Below are 23788 nucleotides of genomic sequence, written 5' to 3' on the forward strand. Positions count from 1 at the left end.
TATATAAATTTTCCTCGTTATCATAGTAAATCACTCTCTTTTCACCAAACCCACTCCAAATGTGGATAAATATGTTGTACTTGCTTTCTCTTTCTATTTATTGTAACTTCATTTTAACAAAACAGCCCCAATTCCATAAAGCAATAGATACTCTACTGCTGCTAGAGCATTTAAAAAAAAAACTTTTAACAAAATGAAAATCTAATTTGACTTTCAGTGATTTGAAAAGAAAAGCACATCTTTCACACACACAGCAACGTTTTTGCAATATGTGAAATACTAAAATTTAGTGCTGAAACTTGTGTTTATTCCAACATTGCATTTTTATTAAGATGGCAAAATGCAATTCCACAGTTCGCATCAAGACAATCATTAATATAAGGATTTTTGGCTCCTGTGAAAGAATCAGATCACTGAACATAGTTTATGAACAAGCTTCTTATAATCATCACCACTTGGGTATCATTCATTTACACTGCAAAGCAGATCTAAGCATTGGCTTAATGTTCCCAATTAAATGATTGGATGATGCTGAGTTTTTACATTATACTAAATTGAAGCCTTCACAGTGATCAATTGCTTGGATCAACTTCGATCTGAGTATTTCCTTGTTGGTATATTTTGGAAGATCAAGGAGATTAAAACATGTATGAGATACTGGAAGATATCCATCTCCACCTCCAGTTGGTTGGATAATAAGACTAAGGCTCTTCATTCCAAGTATAGGAATACGATCGCTCCCTGTCAAAAACACTAAAAAGGAAGAAAATGGAATAATCTAAGTCAGATATCAAAAGTTTATCACAGAGTACCAGTATATGATAGACAGGATTACAATATAAAGAGTTTTTGTTAACATACTGTGTTAAAGTACTTTTGGCTAAACACAGAATTATTTACTTTTGTGAAGTCTATATTAATCAGGAAATGGGCTATTTAAACCTTCAAGAACTTAAGTGTTCATTGAGGGAATCAGTTTAACCATAGGGACCCATCATCCCCAACACTTACAGACCAGATATTCAAAACTTAGTCTTAGATCTAAAATAAGCTAAAAAAATATCCATCCCTCCATTTGGAAGGAAAAACGTTTTGACTTTTCCTAAGACTAAAAAAGAATGTTGCATTGTTTGCCAATTAAAAGGAATGTTTTAACAAAGTTATGTTTAATAAAATGAGAGAATACTAAGGATTCCTAGAAAACTTAAAATAGTTTATAATATTTATTTGAAATATTCATCTTGCGTTTTTCCCCTTCTCAGCTTTTTAAAAATATATTTACTCATGCTTCCCATAATACATTCTACATTTTATAGCAGGAATCTCCAACCTTGGCTCCAAGCTTTGCTGGCTGAGGAACTCTCGGAGTTGAAGTCCATAAGTCTTAAAAATTGCCACGGTTGGAGACCCCTGTTTTATAGGAAACATTGTAAGGCAGGCCCATAGGTTCTACCTGCACAATATTGCTGTAAGCTTCAGGCTGGTATGTTCTCTTCTCCTTTAATGTGACGAGGTAAAAAAAATCCCTTTCTATCCAAAGGTATCTCCCAAGATTCCTGGAATTCTGGTTTATTTGAGCTATAGTTTGATAATAAACTCTGACCACTGACCCAGGCTTCTTTGAATAAAACATAAGATAGACCTCCAAAATACATAACCAAACATTCAATTCTACAGTAAGATTACCCACTCTTTACTTCTGCACAGCTTGTATCAGGGACTGCTTTCCCATTCCAAGAGCAGAAATGGTTTTCATTCAAAAAAAAAAAAACTCCATTCATTCAATTTATACAACTGCCCATCTTACTTGCATGTGATTTTGGACAGCCTACACCAGGGCTGTCAAACTCACGGCCCGGATGCGTCACGCCCAGGCTGAGTTTTTTGAAGGGGGAAAAAAAAATCCCGATACATCACGTGACAACGTGAGTTTGACCACCCCTGGTATACACAATTAAGAAAAAAAAACCAAAAAATCAACCATTAATTAAAAACTGTTAAAAAGAAAAGTAAGCAAGACGCTTTCCTTCTGGACAGTTTAAAAGTAGAACTGAATAACTGGGTAGCTCTTGCTTAGCTGGAAAGAAGGTAGATTTAGCTTTATATGCAAAATAGGACCCCAGCTAACAATAGTCAAGATGTATTCATTTTATGAAGATACTTACACAAAAACTGTTTCTTCTTTTCCAGTGATAACTCATGAAAAACTTCCCAGAACAATTTAATTGTCGGATGTTCTGCCCAATATTCTCCTTTGTATTGAGTATTCTAAGGAGAGGGAAAAAATCAAAACCACACTATTGAAGAACATTGTCTCTGGGGATTTTTTTCTTCCTTCTCCCCTGCAAATGGTAGACTAAATGTTGACCATTAAACAGATATTGAAGTGCAGGCAAGGACACTGTAAGGAACTGTGCAATATGCATGCTTAAGTAAGTTATTTTAAAAACTTCAGCTATAACCTTCTATTAACTTAAGTGATATTTATCATGGGATGTCTGGGGAAGCATGCAAAGGACTACAGCATGCATAAATTTTCATTTTCTAACCCAGGGGTGTCAAATTCAATTTCATTGAGGGCTGCATCAGGGTTGTGTTTGACCTCGGAGGGGGGGGAAGGGATGGAGGTGTTCATGATGCGCGTGGCCAGCTCAACGGTCACTCATGTTGGGGGTGCTTGTGGAGGCCTGAGCGCTCTGCCAGCAAAAACAGGCTCCTGAGCTCCATTTTCGCTGGCAGAGGCACCGCGGGCCAGTCCTTCATCTGGTTTCCAGGGCCAGATGCGGCCCCCGGGCCAGATCTAACCACCCTGTGGGCCAGATGCGGCCCCCAGGCCTTGAGTTTGACATCCCACTTCCAACCCATTATTTGAATGTTTACCACCAACCATATTATCATTTAGTTTAATAAAGGTCCAATGAGTGGATTAAAAATGAGTTCAGAGGTATTGATTTTTTTTTCTTTTCATTACAACGTTCTGTGTTACCAAAAGGCATAGAGGGAAGGACAAGAAATATTGGGAAATAATCTTGGCAAGCAGAAGGCTTAATTCCTGAACAGCAGCTAATTTCTGGCAGAGCCACACACCTTCTCTAGTTCCTTCCAATCATAATTTGTGTTCCCAATCACCATTGCTTGCAGTTCGTTAGGCTCAAACAGCTGAAGAACTTTACCGCCACACACTTTGTGAAAGCCTTCATGGAATGCATCATAGAGAGAAGCCACAGATTTATTGAAGATGTAGTCCACGTAGGCATCCACAAACTCTTGCCTAAAACCGGATGAAGAGAAAAGCCCTTTAGAAAGACTCACCACACAATCCATTAAACAATGGCCATTTTTCTTTTCTTGTGAACATTTCTTTTTCCTTCAACAAAATATTCTACAACATATTCAGCCAGGCAAAAGTCTTAATTCAGCTAAATCATGGACAGATATAGTTATGGAAGTGCTGTTTCTCCTCCTGACTCTGGAGCTTCATTTATAGCAGGGGTCTCCAACCTTGGTCCCTTTAAGACTTGCGGACTTCAACTCCCAGAGTTCCTCAGCCAGCTTTGCTGGCTGAGGGACTCTGGGAGTTGAAGTCCGCAAGTCTTAAAGGGACCAAGGTTGGAGACCCCTGATTTATAGCATACATTAAGCCCAAACATCCTGTTATGCCCGATTTAAAGCAGGTTAACGAAACATAGCACTAGCTTCTTTAATGGTTTCATGCACATCACAGTGCCAAAATTAAGAACAGAAGGAAAACTTGGGCCAATGCTCATTCCCAGCTTGATAAGCCACAGTTTACGAAATCAGAGAGGCCTAGCTGATTATTATTAAGTGAGTTGATGCCTTGATTCCTTTTAGTTAATTTTGAATTAAAAGGAGAAACATGAAACACTAAATGAAGTCTACTATTAAAACCTACCTATTCTTGGGAGGAGAGGATGTAGATAAGAGAAGGAGAGGAAGGTTGGAAAGTAGAAGAAGGTAGAAGAGGGAAGAGTGTTAAAAAGGGGGGTGGTGACTGGGCAAGCCCGACTAATTGTATATAACTGTACATTGGATGAACTATTTGATATGATTGTAAAAATAAAACTTTTAGTAAAAAAAAAACAAAAAAAAAACCTACCTATTCTGTTTCACAACAGGGACATCAGCACCATTTGGAATTAGCTCTTTAACTTCCGTGGCACCAAAGTTTTCAACCGTAATCTGTTCAGGAGAGAACAAGTAGCTTATTGTCTGCTTGCAGAAGTTTTCAACACTGTTTTCACTCAAAAGACAGAAACGTACATACTCATGTAGTATGGTTATATTACTTTTACCCTTCTCATCCGTTCCACTACCTTCTCTATTGGTAGCATTATTATGATTATCCTTTGTAATTATGTTTTAATTATATATTGTTAGATTATTATGAATATTATTACTTTGCTGTTTTGGCATGTACACTGAGAACTTATGCACCAGAGACAAATTATTTGTGTTTAAATCACACTTGTAACAGTAACAGAGTTGGAAGGGTCCTTGAAGGTCATCTAGTCCAACCGCCTGCTCACGCAAGAGACCTGTACTAGGGATTCGAACTGCCAACCTTTCTGATCAACAAGCTTAGTGTCTTAGCCACTGAGCCACCGAGTCAGGCATTTTGATATATAATACTTGATCAATAAAATATTCTATTTGTAGATTAATATTCATTCCACTTTGAAATGAACTGATGACACATGTGCTAACAGATAATGCTTACTGTAAAGTTGAGGCAGAAGGTATCTTCCACATCATCTTCTGGATAATCTAGCAATTGTCGCATACTCCTGGAAAATCAAATATTCTAATCTTTCATTTCAGCAACAGCAGAATTTAGTTAGACTCTGCAAACTTGAAAGGTTTTGCTTTCTTTCTACCAAAACTGAGAACAAGGAGGTACATCCACAAAACAATGCAATGCAGGATGGAAGCACCCTCAGTTCAGTTATCCCGCATTTGTTCTTCCTTGAGGATTTTCAGCTCTAATGGTACCTTTTCTGGTCTCCTCCCAACCCTTCATGCTTCCCCCCTCACCCAAAATATTTCCCTCTTTTGCAAACTTAAGATAGTTCCCCACAAGCGCATGCTGTTTTGACATTTATATTGAAATCACTCCATATGTAAATATTTCATTCACAGTACTACAACAGTACCTATTCTAATTCCAGACATCATTTCATAGCATGTGCCGCCATTTTTTCTAACATTCCAACATATGGCACAATTCTCCTCAACCACCGTATTTTTCGGACTATAAGACACATCAAGATTTCGAAGAGGTAAGTAAGGAAAAAAAAGGGGGGGGTTGCCCTCCCTGGTCCCCAGGAGCACTCTGCAGGCCTCCCAGACCCTTTGCGCGCCCTGTTGTTTTGCAAAAAAGTGCCCATTTTTCACCCGTTTTTTTCAAAAACGGGGGCATTTTTACCCTCCCCAGCCCCCATGACAACGGTGGGTTTCAAAAAATTTTATTACCAGTTCTGTGGGTGTGGCTTGGTGGGCGTGGCAGTGGAAGATTACTGCAAAATCCCCATTTCCTCCCAATCAGCTGGGACTTGGGAGGCAGAGAATAGATGGGGGCAGGGCCAGTCAGAATTTTTGCTATTGATTCTCTGAACTACTCAAAATTTCTGCTACCGGTTCTCCAGAACTGGCCAGAACCTGCTGAAACCCACCTCTGCCCAGGAGCACTTTGCAAGCCTCCCAAACCCTCTGCGCACCGTTTTTGTGAAAAATGGGCCCATTTTTCGCGAAAATGGGACGAACGGGGCAGGGCTTCGGGAGGCCAAAAATGGCTGTATTCAGCGTATAAGACGCACCAACATTTCCACCCTCTTTTGGCAGGGGTGGATGGGCAGGAGTGCGTTTTATAATCCAAAAAATACGGTACACAAAAATTCATCTTGATGGCAACTATCTTAAGAAAAACCCTGCTACATTGCCTATTTTTATTTTGATAACCTTCATCCCAAAGTTTTAAAGGATGTGTTTTTAAATATGCACACATAAAATTTCTCGTTTTTAAAATGTTTTAATTTTAATTTTAATTCCAAACTTGAAAAAAGCAATGAAAATGCCAGGCAGATTTTGTAATGTTCATTCAGCACCTTATTCTGTCTTACAAAGTTTGTTCTTGACAACAGAGGAGAAAGTGTTTGCTTTTTCTTCTGCAAGTGCCCTCCATTTTTTCTATTCAGATTTCAGAAAAAATATGAAGCCAGAAAACAGGCTGGTTCGATGGGAACAAATGATCTCAAATCAAAATTTGATAGCACTGACTTCTTAGAACAGCCACCAAATGCTTCTCATCATCATCAGATTTGTGTTTTTAATCAAGACCATTAAATCAAAACTGATGAAACCACAAATGCGTGCATTAACTCTCTAAGCAGTGCAAAGTAAGCCACATGTTTGTCATCTTCTGATTGACAATACAGAACTTAATTCTTTTCATTAATGAAACAAGCCAAAGCACAGATAATTTACTTTCTATATTATAATATCAACTACAATTGTGTTCACCTGCCAACATCAGGCATTAGCTCTTTGAGGTCTTCCAGGGAAGGTTTCTTGTTCAGAAGCTTCTTATATAAAGCCAATGGAAAGTGAAGTTCGACAATAGTAAAATTATATATTGCCAATCCGCAAACAACACCAATCAGATGAAACAAGTCACTGTCTTCAAAGGTCTGTGAACACAAACAGAAAGCAAAGCAAATAATTTATTTATTTTATTTTATTAAATTTTTATACCGCCCTTCTCCCGAAGGACTCAGGGCGGTGTACAGCCAAAGTAAAAACAAAGATATATACAGTTTAAAACAACAATTAAAAAGAGCAAATTTTAAAGGCCGATTATTAAAATTTAAATTAAAAAGTTAAAAAATATTAAAAACCCAATTAAAATACATCACTAATTATGCCAGTCCCGCTTTAATGAATAAATATGTTTTGAGCTCACGACGGAAGGTCCGAAGATCGGGCACTTGACGCAGACCGGGGGGAAGTTCATTCCAGAGCGTCACTGCCCCCACAGAGAAGGCCCTACTCCTGGGGGCCGCCAGCCGACACTGTTTGGCGGACGGCACCCTGAGGAGACCCTCTCTGTGCGAGCGTACGGGTCGGTGGGAGGCAAAGGTAACAGCAGGCGGTCTCGTAAGTACCGGGTCCTAAGCCATGGAGCGCTTTAAAGATAGTTACCAAAATCTTGAAGCGCACCCGAAGACCACAGGAAGCCAGTGCAAGCTACGGAGCAGCGATGTCACGTGGGAGCCACGAGCGGCTCCCGTTACTACTCGCGCAGCCGCATTCTGGACTAACTGCAGCCTCCGGGTGCACCTCAAGGGCAGCCCCATGTAGAGAGCATTGCAATAATCCAGCCTAGACGTAACCAGAGCGTGAGTGACCGTGCATAAGGCATCCCGATCAAGGAAGGGACGCAACTGGCGAACCAGGCGAACCTGGTAAAAGGCCCTCCTGGCGACGGCCGCCAGGTGTTCATCAAAAGACAGCCGTCCATCCAGGAGGACACCCAAGTTGCGAACCGCCTCCTTTGGGGCCACTACCTCGCTTCAACAGGCAGCTGCGGAAGCAGCTGACTGTACCGGGATGCCGGCATCCACAGCCACTCCATCTTGGAGGGATTGAGCTTGAGTCTGTTTCTCCCCATCCAGACCCGTACAGCTTCCAGGCACCGGGACAGCACTTCGACCGCTTCGTTGGGGTGGTCCGGGGTGGAAAAGTACAGCTGAGTATCATCAGCGTACAGATGATAACTCACCCAAACCACTGATGACCTCACCCAGCGGCTTCATATAGATGTTGAACAGGGTGGGCGAGAGAATCGACCCTGAGGCACCCCACAAGTGAGGCGCCTCGAGGACGACCTCTGCCCCCTGTCAACACTGCTCATGACCGTCAGAGAGATAGGAGGAGAACCACCGATAAACGGTGCCCCCACTCCCAATCCCTCCAACCGGCGCAGCAGGATACCATGGTCGATGGTATCGAAAGCCGCTGAGAGATCTAATAGGACCAAGGCAGAGGAGCAACCTGTCCCTGGCCCTCCAGAGGTCATCCACCAACGCGACCAAAGCCGTCTCCGTGCTATAACCGGGTCGGAAGCCGGACTGGAACGGGTCCAGATAGACAGTTTCCTCCAGGTGCCGGGGGAGCTGCCATGCAACCATTTCAACAACCTTCGCCACAAAGCGAAGGTTGAGACTGGACGATAATTACTCAAAATAGCTGGGTCCAGGGAAGGCTTCTTGAGGAGGGGTCTCACCACCGCCTCCTTCAAGGCGGCGGGGGAAACCCCTTCCATCAAAGGAGCATTTATAATCCCCTCGAGCCAGCCTCGTGTCACTTCCTGAGCAGCCAGCACTAACCAGGAAGGGCACGGGTCCAGTAAACATGTAGTTGCATGTAACCTCCCAGCAACCTGTCCATGTCCTCGGAGCCGCAGAATCAAACTCATCCCAAATAACCTGAACAAGACGCGTCTGTGGCGTCGCGGCTGGATCATCGCAATCTTGGTCCAAGCTATCCCGGAGCTGAACGATTTTATCGTATAGATAACCGTTAAACTCCTCGGCTCGTCCCTGAGGTCATCCGTCCCTCTTGATGGAGGAGGAACGGGTCACCCGAAACAGGGCGGCCGGGCGGTTATCTGCCGATGCAATGAGGGTGGAAACGTAGAGACGCTTCGCCTCCCTCATTGCCACTAGGTAGGTCCTAGTAAAGGACCTCACTAGTGTCCGATCAGCCTCGGAACAGCTAGACCTCCAAACACTCTCCAGGCGTCTTCTCCGGCGTTTCATCTCTCTCAGCTCCTCGGAAAACCAGGGAGCCAATTGAGATCTACACCGGGTCAGAGGCCGCAAAGGCGCGACACGGTCCAAATCCCGCAACCAGTTCTTCAGTCGTGCCGTGGGTAAGATCCTCAGGAAGCGGCCCAAGCTCCGTCAGGAACCTCTCCGGGTCCATCAGGCGCCTGGGACGGAACCAACGCATTGGCTCCGTCTCCCTGCGGTGGTGAGCGGCGGTCTGAAAGTCTAGGCGAAGAAGAAAATGATCTGACCATGACACCGGTTCTTTCACTAAATCTCCTAAATCCAGATCATTTACCCACTGACCAGAGATAAAAATCAAGTCTAGCGCGCCTCCCCCAATGTGTGTAGGGCCATCAGTTACTTGAATCAGGTCCAAGGCCGTCATGGAGGCCTGGAACTCCTGAACCACCGTTAACTTACATTGTTCCATGAAGAACTGCACATTATCTAAGTTCTACAAGTAAGGTGCGTGTTCAATAAATGTCAAACCTCAAGTAAAACTTGAACCTTTTACAAAGCCAAAGCACTGAAAATGAACTCATCTGTTTCAGACTGGGATCTACATTATTAAAGATTCTTCTAACCAGCTACTTTCCCTCAGGAAAAAAAAAACAATCGTCTGCTTTAACAATCCTCCCATGTTATAGCAATTAAACGGATACTGGCCACTACATGGGTAGGAGTCAAGTGTTGCCTGGCACAACATGAGGTTGGTCGAAGGAAGAAGATGGAGCGTGCGCTTTGATACCCCAGATCAGAGGCTAACTTCAAAGAGTGAATGGGATTCCCTTCTCCCTGAAGAATTAAGGCTCCCACTGTATCTGGGATCCTTAGAGGTCAATACAACTCTGTGTACAATTCATCGGTTACACTGGTCACCCTTGCAACCTCTACGCTGAAATACTTCGGCCATCATCCCTAGGCTCCAGTAACATCCTGCCAATGTTACTGCAATCCAGAGTTGAGGAAACACTCGGGCTCTGAAATTGCTGCTCAGGTTTTAAGAGTCATGCTTGTACATAGATCATGCACCTATTATAAGGGCCTGCACCAGGGGGGAAATTCACTTACCTTCCCTACCAGTTCTCAAATGTGTGTGCACCATCATCTGCACATGCGCAAAGCCTTCTGCACATGCGCAGAGGCTTAAAATCGTCATAAAAAAGCGACACCATGGCATCCACATGGGTGGGCAGAGCCTCCTGCAGCCGCCGCTATCGGTTCGCCCGAAACAGATAGAACCAGCTGAATTTCACCCCTGGCCTGCACACATATGCTTATTAACACACACTCTCTCTCTCTCTGAGAGATCGGGGGACGGGGGAGAGGGAGAGAGTACTACACAGTTCTTAATTAGTGACACAGTGAATTTCAGTCCTTTTTTTCTACATGATGGTCCCTTGCAGCCCACCTGGGAGTAGGAGAAGGGGAGATTAGGCAAGACTTGTGTGGCAAGACTATGTAAATGGCTTTCATAGGCCAAATACAATCCACTGGTATGGTGGGTTAGTACTGGGAAGACCCAAGTCCATAATCAGCCACAAAAACTCACTGGGTGACTATGAGGCAGATGTTCTTTCAGCTCAATGTGTATGTGTCCCAAAGAACTGTTGATTTGCAAAATTGGACAAAAGAAATGCTGCATATGCACTAGTGCAGGGGGTCTCCAACCTTGGCAACTTTAAGCCTGATGGACTTCAACTCCCAGAATTCCCCAGCCAGCTTTGCCCCTGCACTAGTCTACCATAACTTCCTTTGCGCACTTTTGAGCACAAACTGAGATATTTCAATCTTTACAGCTGCTTAAGACAAATGTTTATATGTCCTTTTGCACTCAACCTGGCTTAAGTGACAACATAATACTCTCAGACACTTCTTCAATTCTAAACATTTTCTCAAGCAGGACAGATCATGATTGGGGAAAGGCCCTTTTCCACAGTGCCCTTTTATTGCAAAATTATCTTTCTAGATGCTTTTTGATTGATTGCTCATCAATTGTGTTGTAAATGTTGTACCTTGATGAACGTATCTTTTCTTTTATGTACACTGAGAGCATATGCACCAAGACAAATTCCTTGTGTGTCCAATCACACTTGGCCAATAAAAAAATTCTATTCTATTCTATTCTATTCTATTTTTTTTTTGAAAGGCCTATTTGTTCCACAATTGTTTTTGCTTATCCTATTGATTTTCATATAATGCTATTAACTGTATGTTAATTTTAAGGTTGCAACTGGAAAAACAGCACATACGTTTTCCTCGAATAAAATAAATCACAGCTTAGAAGTCCTATATCTAAGTACAAAGCATAGATCCTCACTCCCATTGCAAGTGTTCTTCTCTCCAACAAGTGACAAATACCAGACCTCAGCCAGAAAGCGCATAACCAGATATAGCTGCCTACCTAGAAAGGTAACCCATCCAAGCTGAAGCACAAAGCCAGATGCAGAAATCCCATCATGAACCACAAGAGAACAGTTGGTGTGAACTGGTATAATTAGAATAGTCTTTCTCTAACCACACTTAGCCTCATTCTGCAGGGCAAACCAAAATCTATTCACTGCCATCACACTAGCAAAAATACCCCCATCATACAGATTAACATACCTTATCTGAGAACCAGATCAGTCTCGAATCTTCATTATATCTAAACATTCCATACTTGGGATCTAGCAGTTCTCTCATAATAAGCAAGAAAAATTCTTTGCGGACTCCACCTGCATCAACAGCTTCTTCACCTACAAAAATAACCTAACATTGGCAATGAAGTTAGCCTACTAAGTTATAATTGTTACATTGAAGTACAGATTTGTTACATGGATAACAGAATATATGTATTTTTTAAAAAAGCAAATTCGTCATGGATCTCAAATTGCTCCTAATTTTGATATTCAAATATATTAATGAAGCTCCAGGTTTTTAAAAAAATAAATAAATAATAGTGATAGTATTTTTGAATGGCTGGGACTACTAGAAGAATCCTTTATGGGCAAGCTGTTTTTCTGCATCCCAAAATGGGCATTCCCCAGATGAACCTTTAGAAGGGAGGAGCAAAGGATGGAGAATCACAATGGTTAAGTTGATGTGTGCGACAAGAATTTAAAATATGCCAACACGGCCTACCTTGAGAGGTTTCTTGTAATCTAGATTTTTTGTTTTCCTTAGAACTTCCATGGCATCCCCCACAATATTTTCTCTGCGCACAATTAAGATCAGACATGGATTGACAGATTCAAATACTGGGAGAAAAATAGATGAGAAATTCTGTCTGTGAGCCTGGTCAACAGCCATCTGGGAAAAATCAAGTAAAAGCCTTAGGAGTAGCAGTTTTAGTAGTGAACATGGGACGAAGACAGAGTTTACAGAAAATTCATACTAAGTTAGTAAAATTATATTAATGGTGAGTTCCAGCATTTGCTCCTTAGAGCAAAGTTTTTCTCCATCTTCTTCCCCCCCAGATGAACAAGCACATTGTTCCTAACCAAGAAATTTCTTGTTGTCTAAATCTTGCTCTGACCTCATAAATGCTCAGCAATAATGATGATGACCATGTTTCAGGGGTTGTTTGGCAACTGCAGGAACACAGGATGTCAGGGGACTCAGCCAAAACCCAAAGACTCAAGTCTCCATCAATGTGATACCCAATATTTTTTTCCCATTAAACTGCAACGTTCAGTGTGGCTAAAGGAACACTGTGAGAAAAAAACCATACTGGCTGCATTTCATTAACTTACGTTTTATACATTTGAACTGCATTATATTGAATGCATTTCAGTACACTGTATGTTTCTCCAAGCTGGTGGCATGAAACCAACAACACTGACTTACAAAATACTCTTTGTCATTGAAGACCCTGATTGCACAGAACAGCTTGAGAATGTTTGGAGTTACGGTTAGGTAGAAAATGGAAGGTAAAAAAATGGAAGTCAACAAATCCAACAAATGTTGGATAACCATCTGACTGAGATGGTGTAGGGTTTCCTGCCTGGGCAGGGGGTTGGACTAGAAGGCCTCCAAGGTCCCTTCCAACTCTGATGTTATGTTATGTTATGTTATGTTATGTTATGTTATGTTATGTTATGTTATGTTATGTTATGTTATGTTATGTTATGTTATGTTATGTTATGTTATGTTATGTTATGTTATGTTATGTTAAATCGAAAAACATTTCTGGAAAAAAGACAAGAGGACTTGGTAGATCTGCGGGTGGACTGGCAGCAAAAAATAGCGGAGTTGGAAATAATGGTTGGATTGAAAATAAAAGTTGTAGATGAGGACCCAAGGGAGGAATGTGGGAGGCAAGTTAAAAAGAGCAGGGAAATTCCAAAAGAGATGATGGATAAAAAAGATTTTTTTTCCTTAAAAAATAGCAATAATAATAAGATTGGCTGTACTGAGAATTAGAATAGATTAGAAAATTAGAATTAGGGGGAATATTGTTATACATGTTTTGGTACAACATCTTTAAAGTGAATGTCAGAGGTTAAGATTAGTTTTTGAAAATGGTTGATATTAGATATGCTCAAGAACAGTGTTACAACTATTAGAAGGATGCAGTAAGTACTGATTAATTGAAAACTGAAGGAATATGCGCTGATATTAATATATATAATAACACTAGACTATATTCATTTGATTAATGTAGTAATTCTTATTTGTATTAATGAGTTTTGTACCAAAATGAATGATACTCAGACATCACATGTCCATGCAATGATACTGATGATATTGATGTATGTTTAAAAATAAAAAAACTAAATTAAAAAAAGAGAGAGATAATGTTTGGAGTTATCCTGGTACCCTGGTGTACACCTTTTATAACTTACTAAAAAAAAAAGTACATGGAAACTCAAGGGATTCAAGCCATGATGGGCAATGGAGCTCGGTGTTATGCGCCTATCTATTGGCAATTTACAAGATATGGGATATTATGATTGGAACGTAAAATGGTAAAGGCCATAAATTAACGAATGAAAGAAGGAATGAAACTGAATTAAAATGAATGAAGAAATGAATAAAATACCGATGTACTTGTGAAACGTAGATAAACAAGCAAAGTAAAACTAAGAGAAAGGAGAAGAATATAAAAGTTTGCAATGAAGATGGACTGTTCTTGTGGAATTCATCTGATAAACCCATATAGAATGTAAATGAATGGATGTGGTAATTGTGATTGAAATCTTTAAAACCTAAAGGGGTTTTATTTTTTATATTTTTAAATATTTGGCGTTTAGAATAAGTTTTTTAATTGTTTTTTACTCTGTATTTATGTGTTTTTAAGTGCCTGTTAACCGCCCTGAGTCCCTCGGGAGATAGGGCGGTATATAAATATGATTAAATAAAATAAAATATGATTAAATAATAAATAAAATAAAACGTGTAACAGAAAGTATAAACTGGTGTCGTTTAAGCTGCTGTGGATGCATAAAAATCTAGGAATTTATGTGTGTGTGGATGGTAAATGGTGATAATGGAAGCGGAAGATCAGATGGCTTTGGGGGGGAGGGAATTAGCCAGAGTTGGTTCCAGTTGATGCCGATAGGGGTGGACGGTGGGTGAGAGATCAAGCCCATAGTCCCTTCTCTACAGTCTCTCTTAGGTCTTAACACTCTCTCCATTCTATTTAACATCAACAAGAAGTGTTGATACCTAGCTTTTCATTTCCACTCCAGACTGACCAAGTGATGTTTTGGAGATTCCGCCTCAGTGTCTGGATGCCACAGAGGGCTCAATGAGGGAAGAACAGCTATCAATTCAACCCTGGTAAAATTGAGTGGCTATGAATTTTGGGGCTCCCTGGGTCTAAGAATTTTCCGTCCCATGAATGGAATTAATGTGCAACTTGTGGTCCTCCTGGACTCAAACAGCAGATGGTATGTCAGAGTGTGCACAGCGTGACTACTATTTTGAGACAACCCAGGAGCAAAATTACAGTACACAGAGGTTTGTCTTACAAACAGTGGTTTATATACAAGGCATATATATACATACATACATGTGATAGGCACACACCAGAAAATCAATCAATCTTCAACTCTACACAGAAAACTACAATGCAGATAGAACACGAGGAGAGAGATACACGAGAAGAGAGGTACGCCCTTTCATGGCCTCCCTTATATAGACAGCTTCTTAAAAGTGACAATAAACTTGCTGACTCATCCTCAGTCCATCATCCTGGTCCATAGCCTTACAGCGGCTGGTCAGCTTTAAATCTTCATTACTCTGACATGGTAGTCATAACCAGGAGGGCTTTTGCACAACTTTGTGCACCAGCTGTGCCTCTTTATGGACTGGGACACACTGCTTTCAATCACTCATACCTTAGTCACTTCCTGAATGGATTACTTCAACATATTCTACATGCTTATAGTGATATTAGGTATTAAGTGTTGCTGGGAATCTGAACAAGCTATACTTTTAATGCGGATGATCCATGTGGGTAGCTAAGAATCTTAATGATTTAAAGAATATGAGATTGTGCACAGCAATTAGTGATATAAATTGAAAATTAATGTATCAAAGATAGAGATTAGCTGTGTTGGACAGGCAAATGAACTGAACAACTGAAAGTTACATATAAATTGCAAACTAGAACATATGAATGCTGATAAAAATGTAGTGAATCAGAATCAGAATAAAGCTAGAAGCGACCTTTGAATCTTCTAGTCCAGCCCTCTGCTCAAGCAGGAGACCCTATACCAGGGGTCTGCAAACTTGGCCCTTTTAAGACTTGTGGACTTCAACTCCCAGAGTTCCTCAGCCAGCAAAGAGGAACTCTGAGAGTTGAAGTCCGCAAGTCTTAAAAGAGCCAAGTTTGCAGATCCCTGCCCTATACCATTTCAGACAATAGTGGATAGTACCTAATCTGCTGTAAGGAAGAGAATGACTGTCAAATATAAAATAGCTTTGTTATACAAAACAGAATATTAAGGGAAACATAACAGTAAGTGGGATGCAGCAGAAATTAATTTTTTTAAGGAACAAAAAGAGATGGGATCAAGAATGAATGAGCGATGAATTAATGTGGACTTGAGATGGTTTGGTCAGATAGAGGGAATCCATAAGGCGTGAACTGCAAAGAAATACATGAAGTAGGAATGAATGTGCTAAGAAGGCCCAAAAAGCATGACTGCAGTTAATGAGATCCTCAGAAAGAGTGGTGAAAAGTTTATTCAAAAAGGCAGTGTAAAAGCAATTTACAGATTTTGTAGAAACAAAGATGTTGCAAGGATGGAAAGACATGGACGGATATAGTACCAGTATAAACTAAAGTTATCAATATTTCTTCCCCCCATCCCCCACCATCCCTTGCCTTAATTTCTTTAGCTTGTAATTTCTTACTTTTTTTTGGTATAATGTTCCTTATCACAGAAAGGGAACAATGTGACTGGTATGGGTGTATTCACATAAATTGAATTAAATAATATTTAGCTTTGATTCTGACTAATGTCTCTTCCCATTCTGAAAGGTGATAGCCACAGCAAGCTACTCAAGCCAAAAGCAGCGCCCAGAGTTTCCCTTTTAATAAGAAATGAGATTATAAAGCATCTTTCAAATAATGAAGATGCAGGAAAAGTTACTTATTCTGAAAAGGCAAAGCACACACTTTTTAGTCAAATTAATCAAGGCGTAATCATACTTGCTTTGCACATTGTTTTAAAAATAGTAAAGCCATATTAATTTACCTGCATCTGCAGGACTGCATCTGTTTGCAAGAGTGTTGTCTTTGCCTGGGCGTCAAATACGAAGGGATAGGTACAAATTGTAACTGGTCCATCTGACACCTAAAAAAAGCGTTGGGGTGGGGAAGGGTGTGTGTGAAGAATTACTTGAAAAAAACTGGGGAAAAAAACATTGTTTAACTTATGAGCTAAAGGTTGAACTACAACAAGAAGCTAAGTTGTACAAGTCAACAGATGCAGTTGAGCAATCTTTATTATTTATACATTAATTGTATGCAGTTTCTTCTTTCCTAATCCAGATCTGACCAGATAATCTCCAAGTGGGTATTATCCGTGTAATCGCAAGATCTATGAATAAACCCAAGAAATTACCGTATATACTCGAATATAAGCCGATCCGAGTATAAGCCGAGGTCCCCAATTTTACCCCAAAAACTGGGGTAAACTGGGGACTCGAGTATAAGCCGAGGGTGGGAAATGAGGCACCTACCGGTTGGGGAAACCCTCCCTCCCTCAGCTGAGAAGGCTGGCGGCTCCCCCGCCCCGCCCTCTCACTGCACCGGCAGGGCTTCCGTCCGGTAAAATGTGTAAAAAAAAAAAAAAAACTCGTGTATAAGCCGTATATACTGAGTATAAGCCGAGGCTTAAAAAAAACTCGAGTATAAGCCGTATAGACCCGAGTATAAGCCGAGGGGACGTTTTTCAGCACAAAAAACGTGCTGAAAAACTCGGCTTATACTCGAGTATATACGGTAATTTTGTTGTGTTTGGTTCCTAAACTGTTATTCTGATCATCACTTACCTCATTTAATCCATGACTGATATCCTATTCACAATGCACAAAAGGCAGCGGTAATTAAGAGGAAAAAGTAGAGTTAGTTTGGGCATGTGAATTTCCACTTTCTTACAGTGTCAAACCCCAAGAATAAGTACTTCTGGCCAATTCGTTTCTCTAAACTACCCACATTGTTCTATGCTTACAGGGAATAGAGCTAATGAGCCAACAATGAGCAAAGACTAAGATAAGCATATTGCCTCCATGCCAGCTCACCCCCCTGCCCCCAATATATCACTATGCCACCTCCCAAAGACAATGGGATTGCTATCCCAGTGAGATTGCTAGTGGGAGTGCTATTTTGGGGTGTCCTTTCTTGTGCCCTATTTATGGTTCTTTGGCCGCTCCAGGCTCTTAATGCTAAAGTTTTAGTGTTTTTATCTCTGAAAGTGCTGAGCATGTAGAAAATCACTAAGTGAAAGGATGAGGCAGAAACAGAAGGGCAAGTTCTAACAAGATCATGTCAACCGATAAATCAGTTTGCTGCTGCAGAATAGGGATCTCCAGTATCAGCCACTTAGAACAATTATTCCCAGTATTCTCTTCAATCATCTTTAGAGGCTTTGACAAAATAACACACTCTTAATGGGAAAACTTAAACAGAGCTTTCCATTTCCTGCGTTATTAACAGCAGAAGCAGATTTCTCAATCAATATTTCTGTTCCATTTATTCTAAACTGTCCCTCGGCTACTCTCCAAAACAATTCCGAAAATATTTCAGACCTGAGATACCAAAAGAGAGAGAGAGAGAGAGAGAGAGAGAGAGAGAGAGAGAGAGAGAGAGAGAGAGAGAGAGGGAGGGGGGGGCATTTCTGATCATATACAGCGGGATGGAAGTGATGATTTCAGAGCCGGCTTTCGCTAAACTGAAGAAGTGGAGAAACCACAGATGCAGGGGTGAAATCCAGAAGGTTCTGACAGGTTCTGGAGAACCGGTAGCGGAAATTTTGAGCAATTCAGAAAACTGGCAAATACCACCTCTGGCTGACCCCAGAGTGGGGTGGGAGTGGGGATTTTGCAATATCCTTCCCCAGGAGAGAGGAGGGAATGGGGATTTTGCAGTATCCTTCCCCTGCCACGTCCACCAAGCCACACCACACCCACCAAGCCACGCCCACAGAACTGGTAGTAAAAAAATTTGGATTTCACCACTGAACAAATGTCATGCCTCACTGAGACTGTGAAGTCAAACAAGGATACCCTACGCAGTGCAACATATCTGGGTAGATCATGGAGAAACCTGAGGGCAGAAAGGCTTCTTAGCAAGGTCCTAAGGATTTTGACTTAAAGTCATTTAGTGATGCAAAAGTTTTGCAGTTCCAAAACATTTAGTTGGAAGCTCAGATTTAGTACAACTTTCAGTATAAACTAAGAGGCCATGATCTGACTTTGGCTATTTTCTCAATTAATGCTTGACGCCTCAAAACAAGAAACACCCCAGAAACTTGAGATAAACAATTCTGACACTCACAACCCAAGTAATCCGTCACATTTCCAAATATTACTTTTTTCCCATGTTATAAACAGTATGAAAACTACCCTCATATTCATGTTTGTACTTGACATTTTTAATACAATATGCACGTAACACAAATTAATACCTGTCAAGTTTTCTACGGGACCAGCAAGATAAGATTTTCTTAACACAGAAAACTATGTTAGATATGTAATGTGAAGGTAAGAAAATGCCTCAGCAAAATTTGTTTTGTTAGTCTGACATTAGGGCAGCCGCTCTTTTAAAAAAGCGACATGACATTTTTCTGCTTTCCTCACCCCACATAGAAGGGGGGAAAGGGAATGTTCTTTATCAGGGGTCTCCAACCTTGGCAACTTTAAGCCCGGAGGACTTCAACTCCCAGAATCCCCCAGCCAGCAAAGCTGGCTGGGGAATTCTGGGAGTTGGTCCTCCGGGCTTAAAGTTGCCAAGGTTGGAGACCCCTATTCTTTATTATTTTTCTACAGATGCTTACAGGAGATTCTGTTTCCTGTTCAGAAAGCTCAGTGTCAACAAAATCAGAATTTCACTAGTAATCAAATGGAAAATTATCATGGAATTCCAGGATAGCAGAAATGTGTAAGAAGAATATCCTAGAATCGTGATGGTGAACTTATGGCATGCAAACCTCTCTGTGGGCATACCAGCCGTCGCCCCAGTTCAGCACTGCCGCGCATGCACGTACACCTCCCACCAGCCAACTGGTCTTTGGGTGTCTGCTGCGCATGTGCAGGGCACGTGCATGTGTGGGGCGGGGCACATGCACGGGGGGGCGTGTGCACATTGTATTTTGGGGGTTCATGGGCGCGCATGCATGCTTTGGGCACTTAGTCCATAAGAGGTCAGCCATCACTGTTCTAGAAGAATGCAAACTATTTTTGTGCTGCTGTTGCTGCTAATTTCCTAATTATAGCTTAATTGAAGGACATCTTTAACTTTTTAAACCCAGAATAAATGGGCTTTTAAAAATTTAATTGGCTATTATCGTCTGCAATGCATCTCAAACACTTTAAACAGCCCAAGGGGTTCACCGGATACAATCTTACTTTGCAATTACAAGTGACCAAACAAATTTTGCATCTTATCCTTTCTCTTCTAACTGCAGTTTATGTCACTTCCTCTACTGTTCTGCCTAACCTCAGCACCACATACTTGATACAGACAGTTCCCGTTTAATGACCACTTATTCACTGACGGCTTGAAATTAGGATGGCATTGAACAGAGGAGACTTCCAACTGGTCTCATAGTTGTGGCTGTTGCAACATCCCCATAATCACGATTGTGGATTCGGGCGCTTGGCAACCAGCTCCCAAATATAACATTGCAGTATCCTGTGGTTGCCATTTGCCACCTTCATTGCTGGCTTCCAACAAGCAAAACCAATGAGAAAGCCAGCACAAGATTGTAAATGGTGATCACGGGACATTGTGACTGTGTAATTTGCTTAACAATGGCAACGGAGACTGCTAGAACTCCTGTCTGAAGTTGGCAGAGTACAACTTTGTGTGCTTTACCACCATGTTGCAAGGAGTACCTGTAACTACCATATTTTTCGGTGTATAAGACGCACTTCCCCTTCAAAAAAACGTGGGTGGAAATGTCTGTACGTCTTATACAGCTAATGTTGCTGAAACCCCGCCTACCTGCCAGCTCCCACCCTTTGATCTCTGCCTCCCAGCCTGGTCAGCTTCAGCACAGCCTGATTTAGCACAAGCAGTTGATTGGCAGTTGGATTGGTCTCCTGGAATACCGCTTATAAGCTGTTCCAGGGTGCAGGGGTCACCACCACCCATCGCCGCCTCCGCGCACCCCATTTTCGGCCTCCGCATGTCCCATTTTCAGCCTCTGCATGTCCTGTTTTTGGCTAGTTCCAGGTGATGGGGATAGGTAGCGGCGGCAGTGTGCTAAATCAGGCTGTGCTGAAGTTGACCAGGCTGTCTGCTGCATGGAGGTAAATTGCTGGGAGGCAGAAGCACATTTTTTCCTTTGTTTTCCTCCCCAAAAGCTAGATGTGCCTTATACTTCAGAGCATCTTATAGTTCGAAAAATACAGTACTTTAAAAGCATATATCAGCTTCTCTAACGCTGATAAAGACATATGGACATATGACACACAGACATTCCATCCGGTAACTGAAATACCAGGAAAACTGAGAAATATTCTAGATAGCTTTATCCCAACATAAATCTGCTTTAGACATACTTTGCCACAGGGAAAAAAATCCTTACAAGAAAACACACCCAAAAAATGACCCACGTTTCTCACCAGAGCTTAATTTTGTATGGCCAAAATCATGCAACGTGCTCCCCAAGGGTTGGAAGTAATAAAAATGAAGAACTCCACTCTCTACGTGGTCATGTAACATACTTTAAAGATACAGTGGGAGCAAAAATTAAGACATTTACCATTCCATATGCCTGCTGCTGGATCCAGTTGAAGTAGTCATTTCTTATATCGATCAAATCCTGTATTTCATGTATGTAGAATCTATCATACTGTATTATCTGCCCACCTTTTTCATTCACCTAAGTTTAAAAAAAAGTAAGAGAATCTATCGCTAAAAGTATTTCATATTTCACTTCTAAGCTACCTGGAATATATGTTTCTAGATGAAATGTTAGCTATCTCTATAAATAAGAACAGAAAAGCTAGAAAATATTTGTTTCCAGATATAAACAATGTCCTTTTTCCATGGTATAATAATGTAAAACTACTTCTGACTAATAAAATAACTGAACAAATTGGCAAGAAGAATTTAATGCTTGAGGAGATGCTAATTTTCTGTGTGCAGCTATAGCAAAATACCACAATTTTTAGAACTTTATTACAACTAGAAGCTGAAGCATAATGATTGCTGTACAGCAGGGGTGTCAAACTCAATTTCATTGAGGGCTGCATCAGGGTGGTGTTTGACCTTGGGGGAAGGGGGGGACGTGACCAGGGTGGGCATGGCTAGATCGACATCACTCGTGTTGGTGGCCCGAGCTCTGTTTTCACTGACAGAGGCACCATGGGCCGGTTCTTCGGTGTTTTCAGAGCAGCCCCGCGAGCCAGATCTAAGCACCCCGTGGACCGCGTCCAGCCCCGAGTTTGCCACCCCTGTACTTGTTTGTTTAGTAGTTGATGCATGGTGATAGAAAAAGGGAAATGGCCGCCGAGAACTGACAAAAAGTCAGCCATGCTGGGGTGGTTGTGGCAAAAAGAAGAGAACAGCCACAGAGGGTGGATAGGAAGTCAACCATGCTGGGCAGGTCGCTGACATAGGAAAAGGGGCAGACAGGAAGTTCTTCCTGGCAGAAACAAAGGTCACATGGTATGTCACATTATTTGTTTGGTATTCATTATTTTTAGTACTCATTGTGCCTCCTAGAACCAATTAATGATGAGTACTGAAGTACCACTGTAATTATGGGATATATTTTTTTTCTGGTTAAGTCACAGAGAGCTGGTTATAGAACGCAACTGTGGTAAAATTCTGTTTGAATTTTTGTAATAGTAGTGGCATTGCAGTGGATTTAAAAAGTGGTATTCACTAATTTGAATTATTATCAAAATTGAATGTCTGTAAATGTGATTAGAGCTGCACCACGACCATTTCAGCTCTGGCTTGGCATATTGTAGCAAAATATGGTTTTTTAAAAACAGAATTGGTTTAAATATTAATTTCTATTGAACTTGTGAAATTGATATTAGTTCATTTGCTTAGATTTACAGTTCAGATGCTTTATTAAAGCATTTCTCTTCACTAGAAGATAAAAGTTCCCTCCCAACGACAACTACAGTTGCCAAATAAATTCCCACTGTGTACAAAATAAGAAAGCACTCTAAAAGAACCTAGTCCTATAAATTAATATTTGTATCAATTACACTGAAGATAGATGTAATCTGAACCTTAACTTGCAAATAAGAATACAGATTTTCAAGACATACCCTATGTAATATTTCCAAAACTTTGAGCGAAGCATGTAGGCAGCTTGCAAATATTCTTTGCTCTGATGCAGGAATACCCAACTTGTAGAGTTTCAGAAGGTGGACTACAACATCTTTGTAAAGTTCCACTATTCTGAGGAACAGTGGAGGTTCCAATATAGACCACCAGTTTTCTACAAACAGGCAAGAAGGTGACAGTTACTGAAGCATTCTACAGCTTGTGGAATTAGTTTTTCTTTTAATATTCTCTTATGACCTCATTTCACCAAATGTTTAACTCTGCATCAAAGAAAACATCCATTTATTATATTATGTTTTAACTAAAAACTTTTTAGTTGCTTCTGACTCATGAAAGTTTCTATGATATAATAAGATATAAAGCAAGCAAACATCTTAAACCAATTAAAACGAGACAACCCATGTTTAAAAACAGTTAGCAGAAATAACAGAATTTACAAAATTGCAGGTAGAAACTTGACAGCTTCAAAAACTAAAGAATCAGTGACCCTCCCTAGAAATTTTTCAGTTGGGTTTCTTAGAAAAAAGTTCCTGTCAAAGTTTCAGGGCCAGCAAAACTGAGGCGGCTCATATCATATAAAATAGCGGTCCCCAACATTTCAGTGACAGAAAAGTTTGGATCTTCCCAAAGCAATAATAAATCCTAAAAGTGCTCTCAAAATGTGATCTTAGCCTTTGGTCAAAACACAGTGTCACCTGAAACAAACTGTACTTCCACTGACAGATTGGCTTATTAGATTCCTACAATTCTATCTTGTCTAAGAGAAGTTGTTACGTCTACATGACATCTATTATTATATCTAAACATTATGTCAAGAACCAGCTGAAAAACAGAAAGCTGGCTATTGTCCACATCATCCTTAAAAATAAATGGAATAAAACTGACCCTTAGGAACACAACGGCTAATAAAATCCCCCTGCATTAAACTCTTGAGAGTTCTCAACCAACCAAACTAGCACCAATGCAAAAGAGTGCT

General features: G+C 40.9%; 1 protein-coding gene across 7 annotated transcripts in view; it reads right to left on the bottom strand.

The window, feature by feature from the left end:
- Window positions 1–299: 299 nt before the first annotated feature.
- Window positions 300–23788, bottom strand: part of HERC4 (HECT and RLD domain containing E3 ubiquitin protein ligase 4) — a 79562-nt gene continuing 56073 nt past the window's right edge. For 5 of the 7 annotated variants that reach the window (XM_058189477.1, XM_058189476.1, XM_058189475.1 and 2 more), the window contains 11 exons: window positions 22794–22966; window positions 21269–21388; window positions 16535–16633; window positions 11970–12137; window positions 11454–11597; window positions 6538–6704; window positions 4739–4805; window positions 4118–4200; window positions 3088–3271; window positions 2166–2268; window positions 300–753 (listed from right to left, as the gene is read on the bottom strand). In XM_058189477.1, the coding sequence (XP_058045460.1) occupies window positions 545–753; window positions 2166–2268; window positions 3088–3271; window positions 4118–4200; window positions 4739–4805; window positions 6538–6704; window positions 11454–11597; window positions 11970–12137; window positions 16535–16633; window positions 21269–21388; window positions 22794–22966 (1517 nt within the window). In that variant the 3' untranslated portion in view covers window positions 300–544. Of the gene's footprint in view, window positions 754–2165; window positions 2269–3087; window positions 3272–4117; window positions 4201–4738; window positions 4806–6537; window positions 6705–11453; window positions 11598–11969; window positions 12138–16534; window positions 16634–21268; window positions 21389–22793; window positions 22967–23788 lie in introns of those variants that run through there. The other 2 variants (XM_058189480.1, XR_009155865.1) reach the window with 2 other exon arrangements.

Source organism: Ahaetulla prasina, chromosome 6 (genome assembly GCF_028640845.1).
Source record: "Ahaetulla prasina isolate Xishuangbanna chromosome 6, ASM2864084v1, whole genome shotgun sequence".
NCBI classification, from domain to species: Eukaryota; Metazoa; Chordata; class Lepidosauria; order Squamata; family Colubridae; genus Ahaetulla; species Ahaetulla prasina.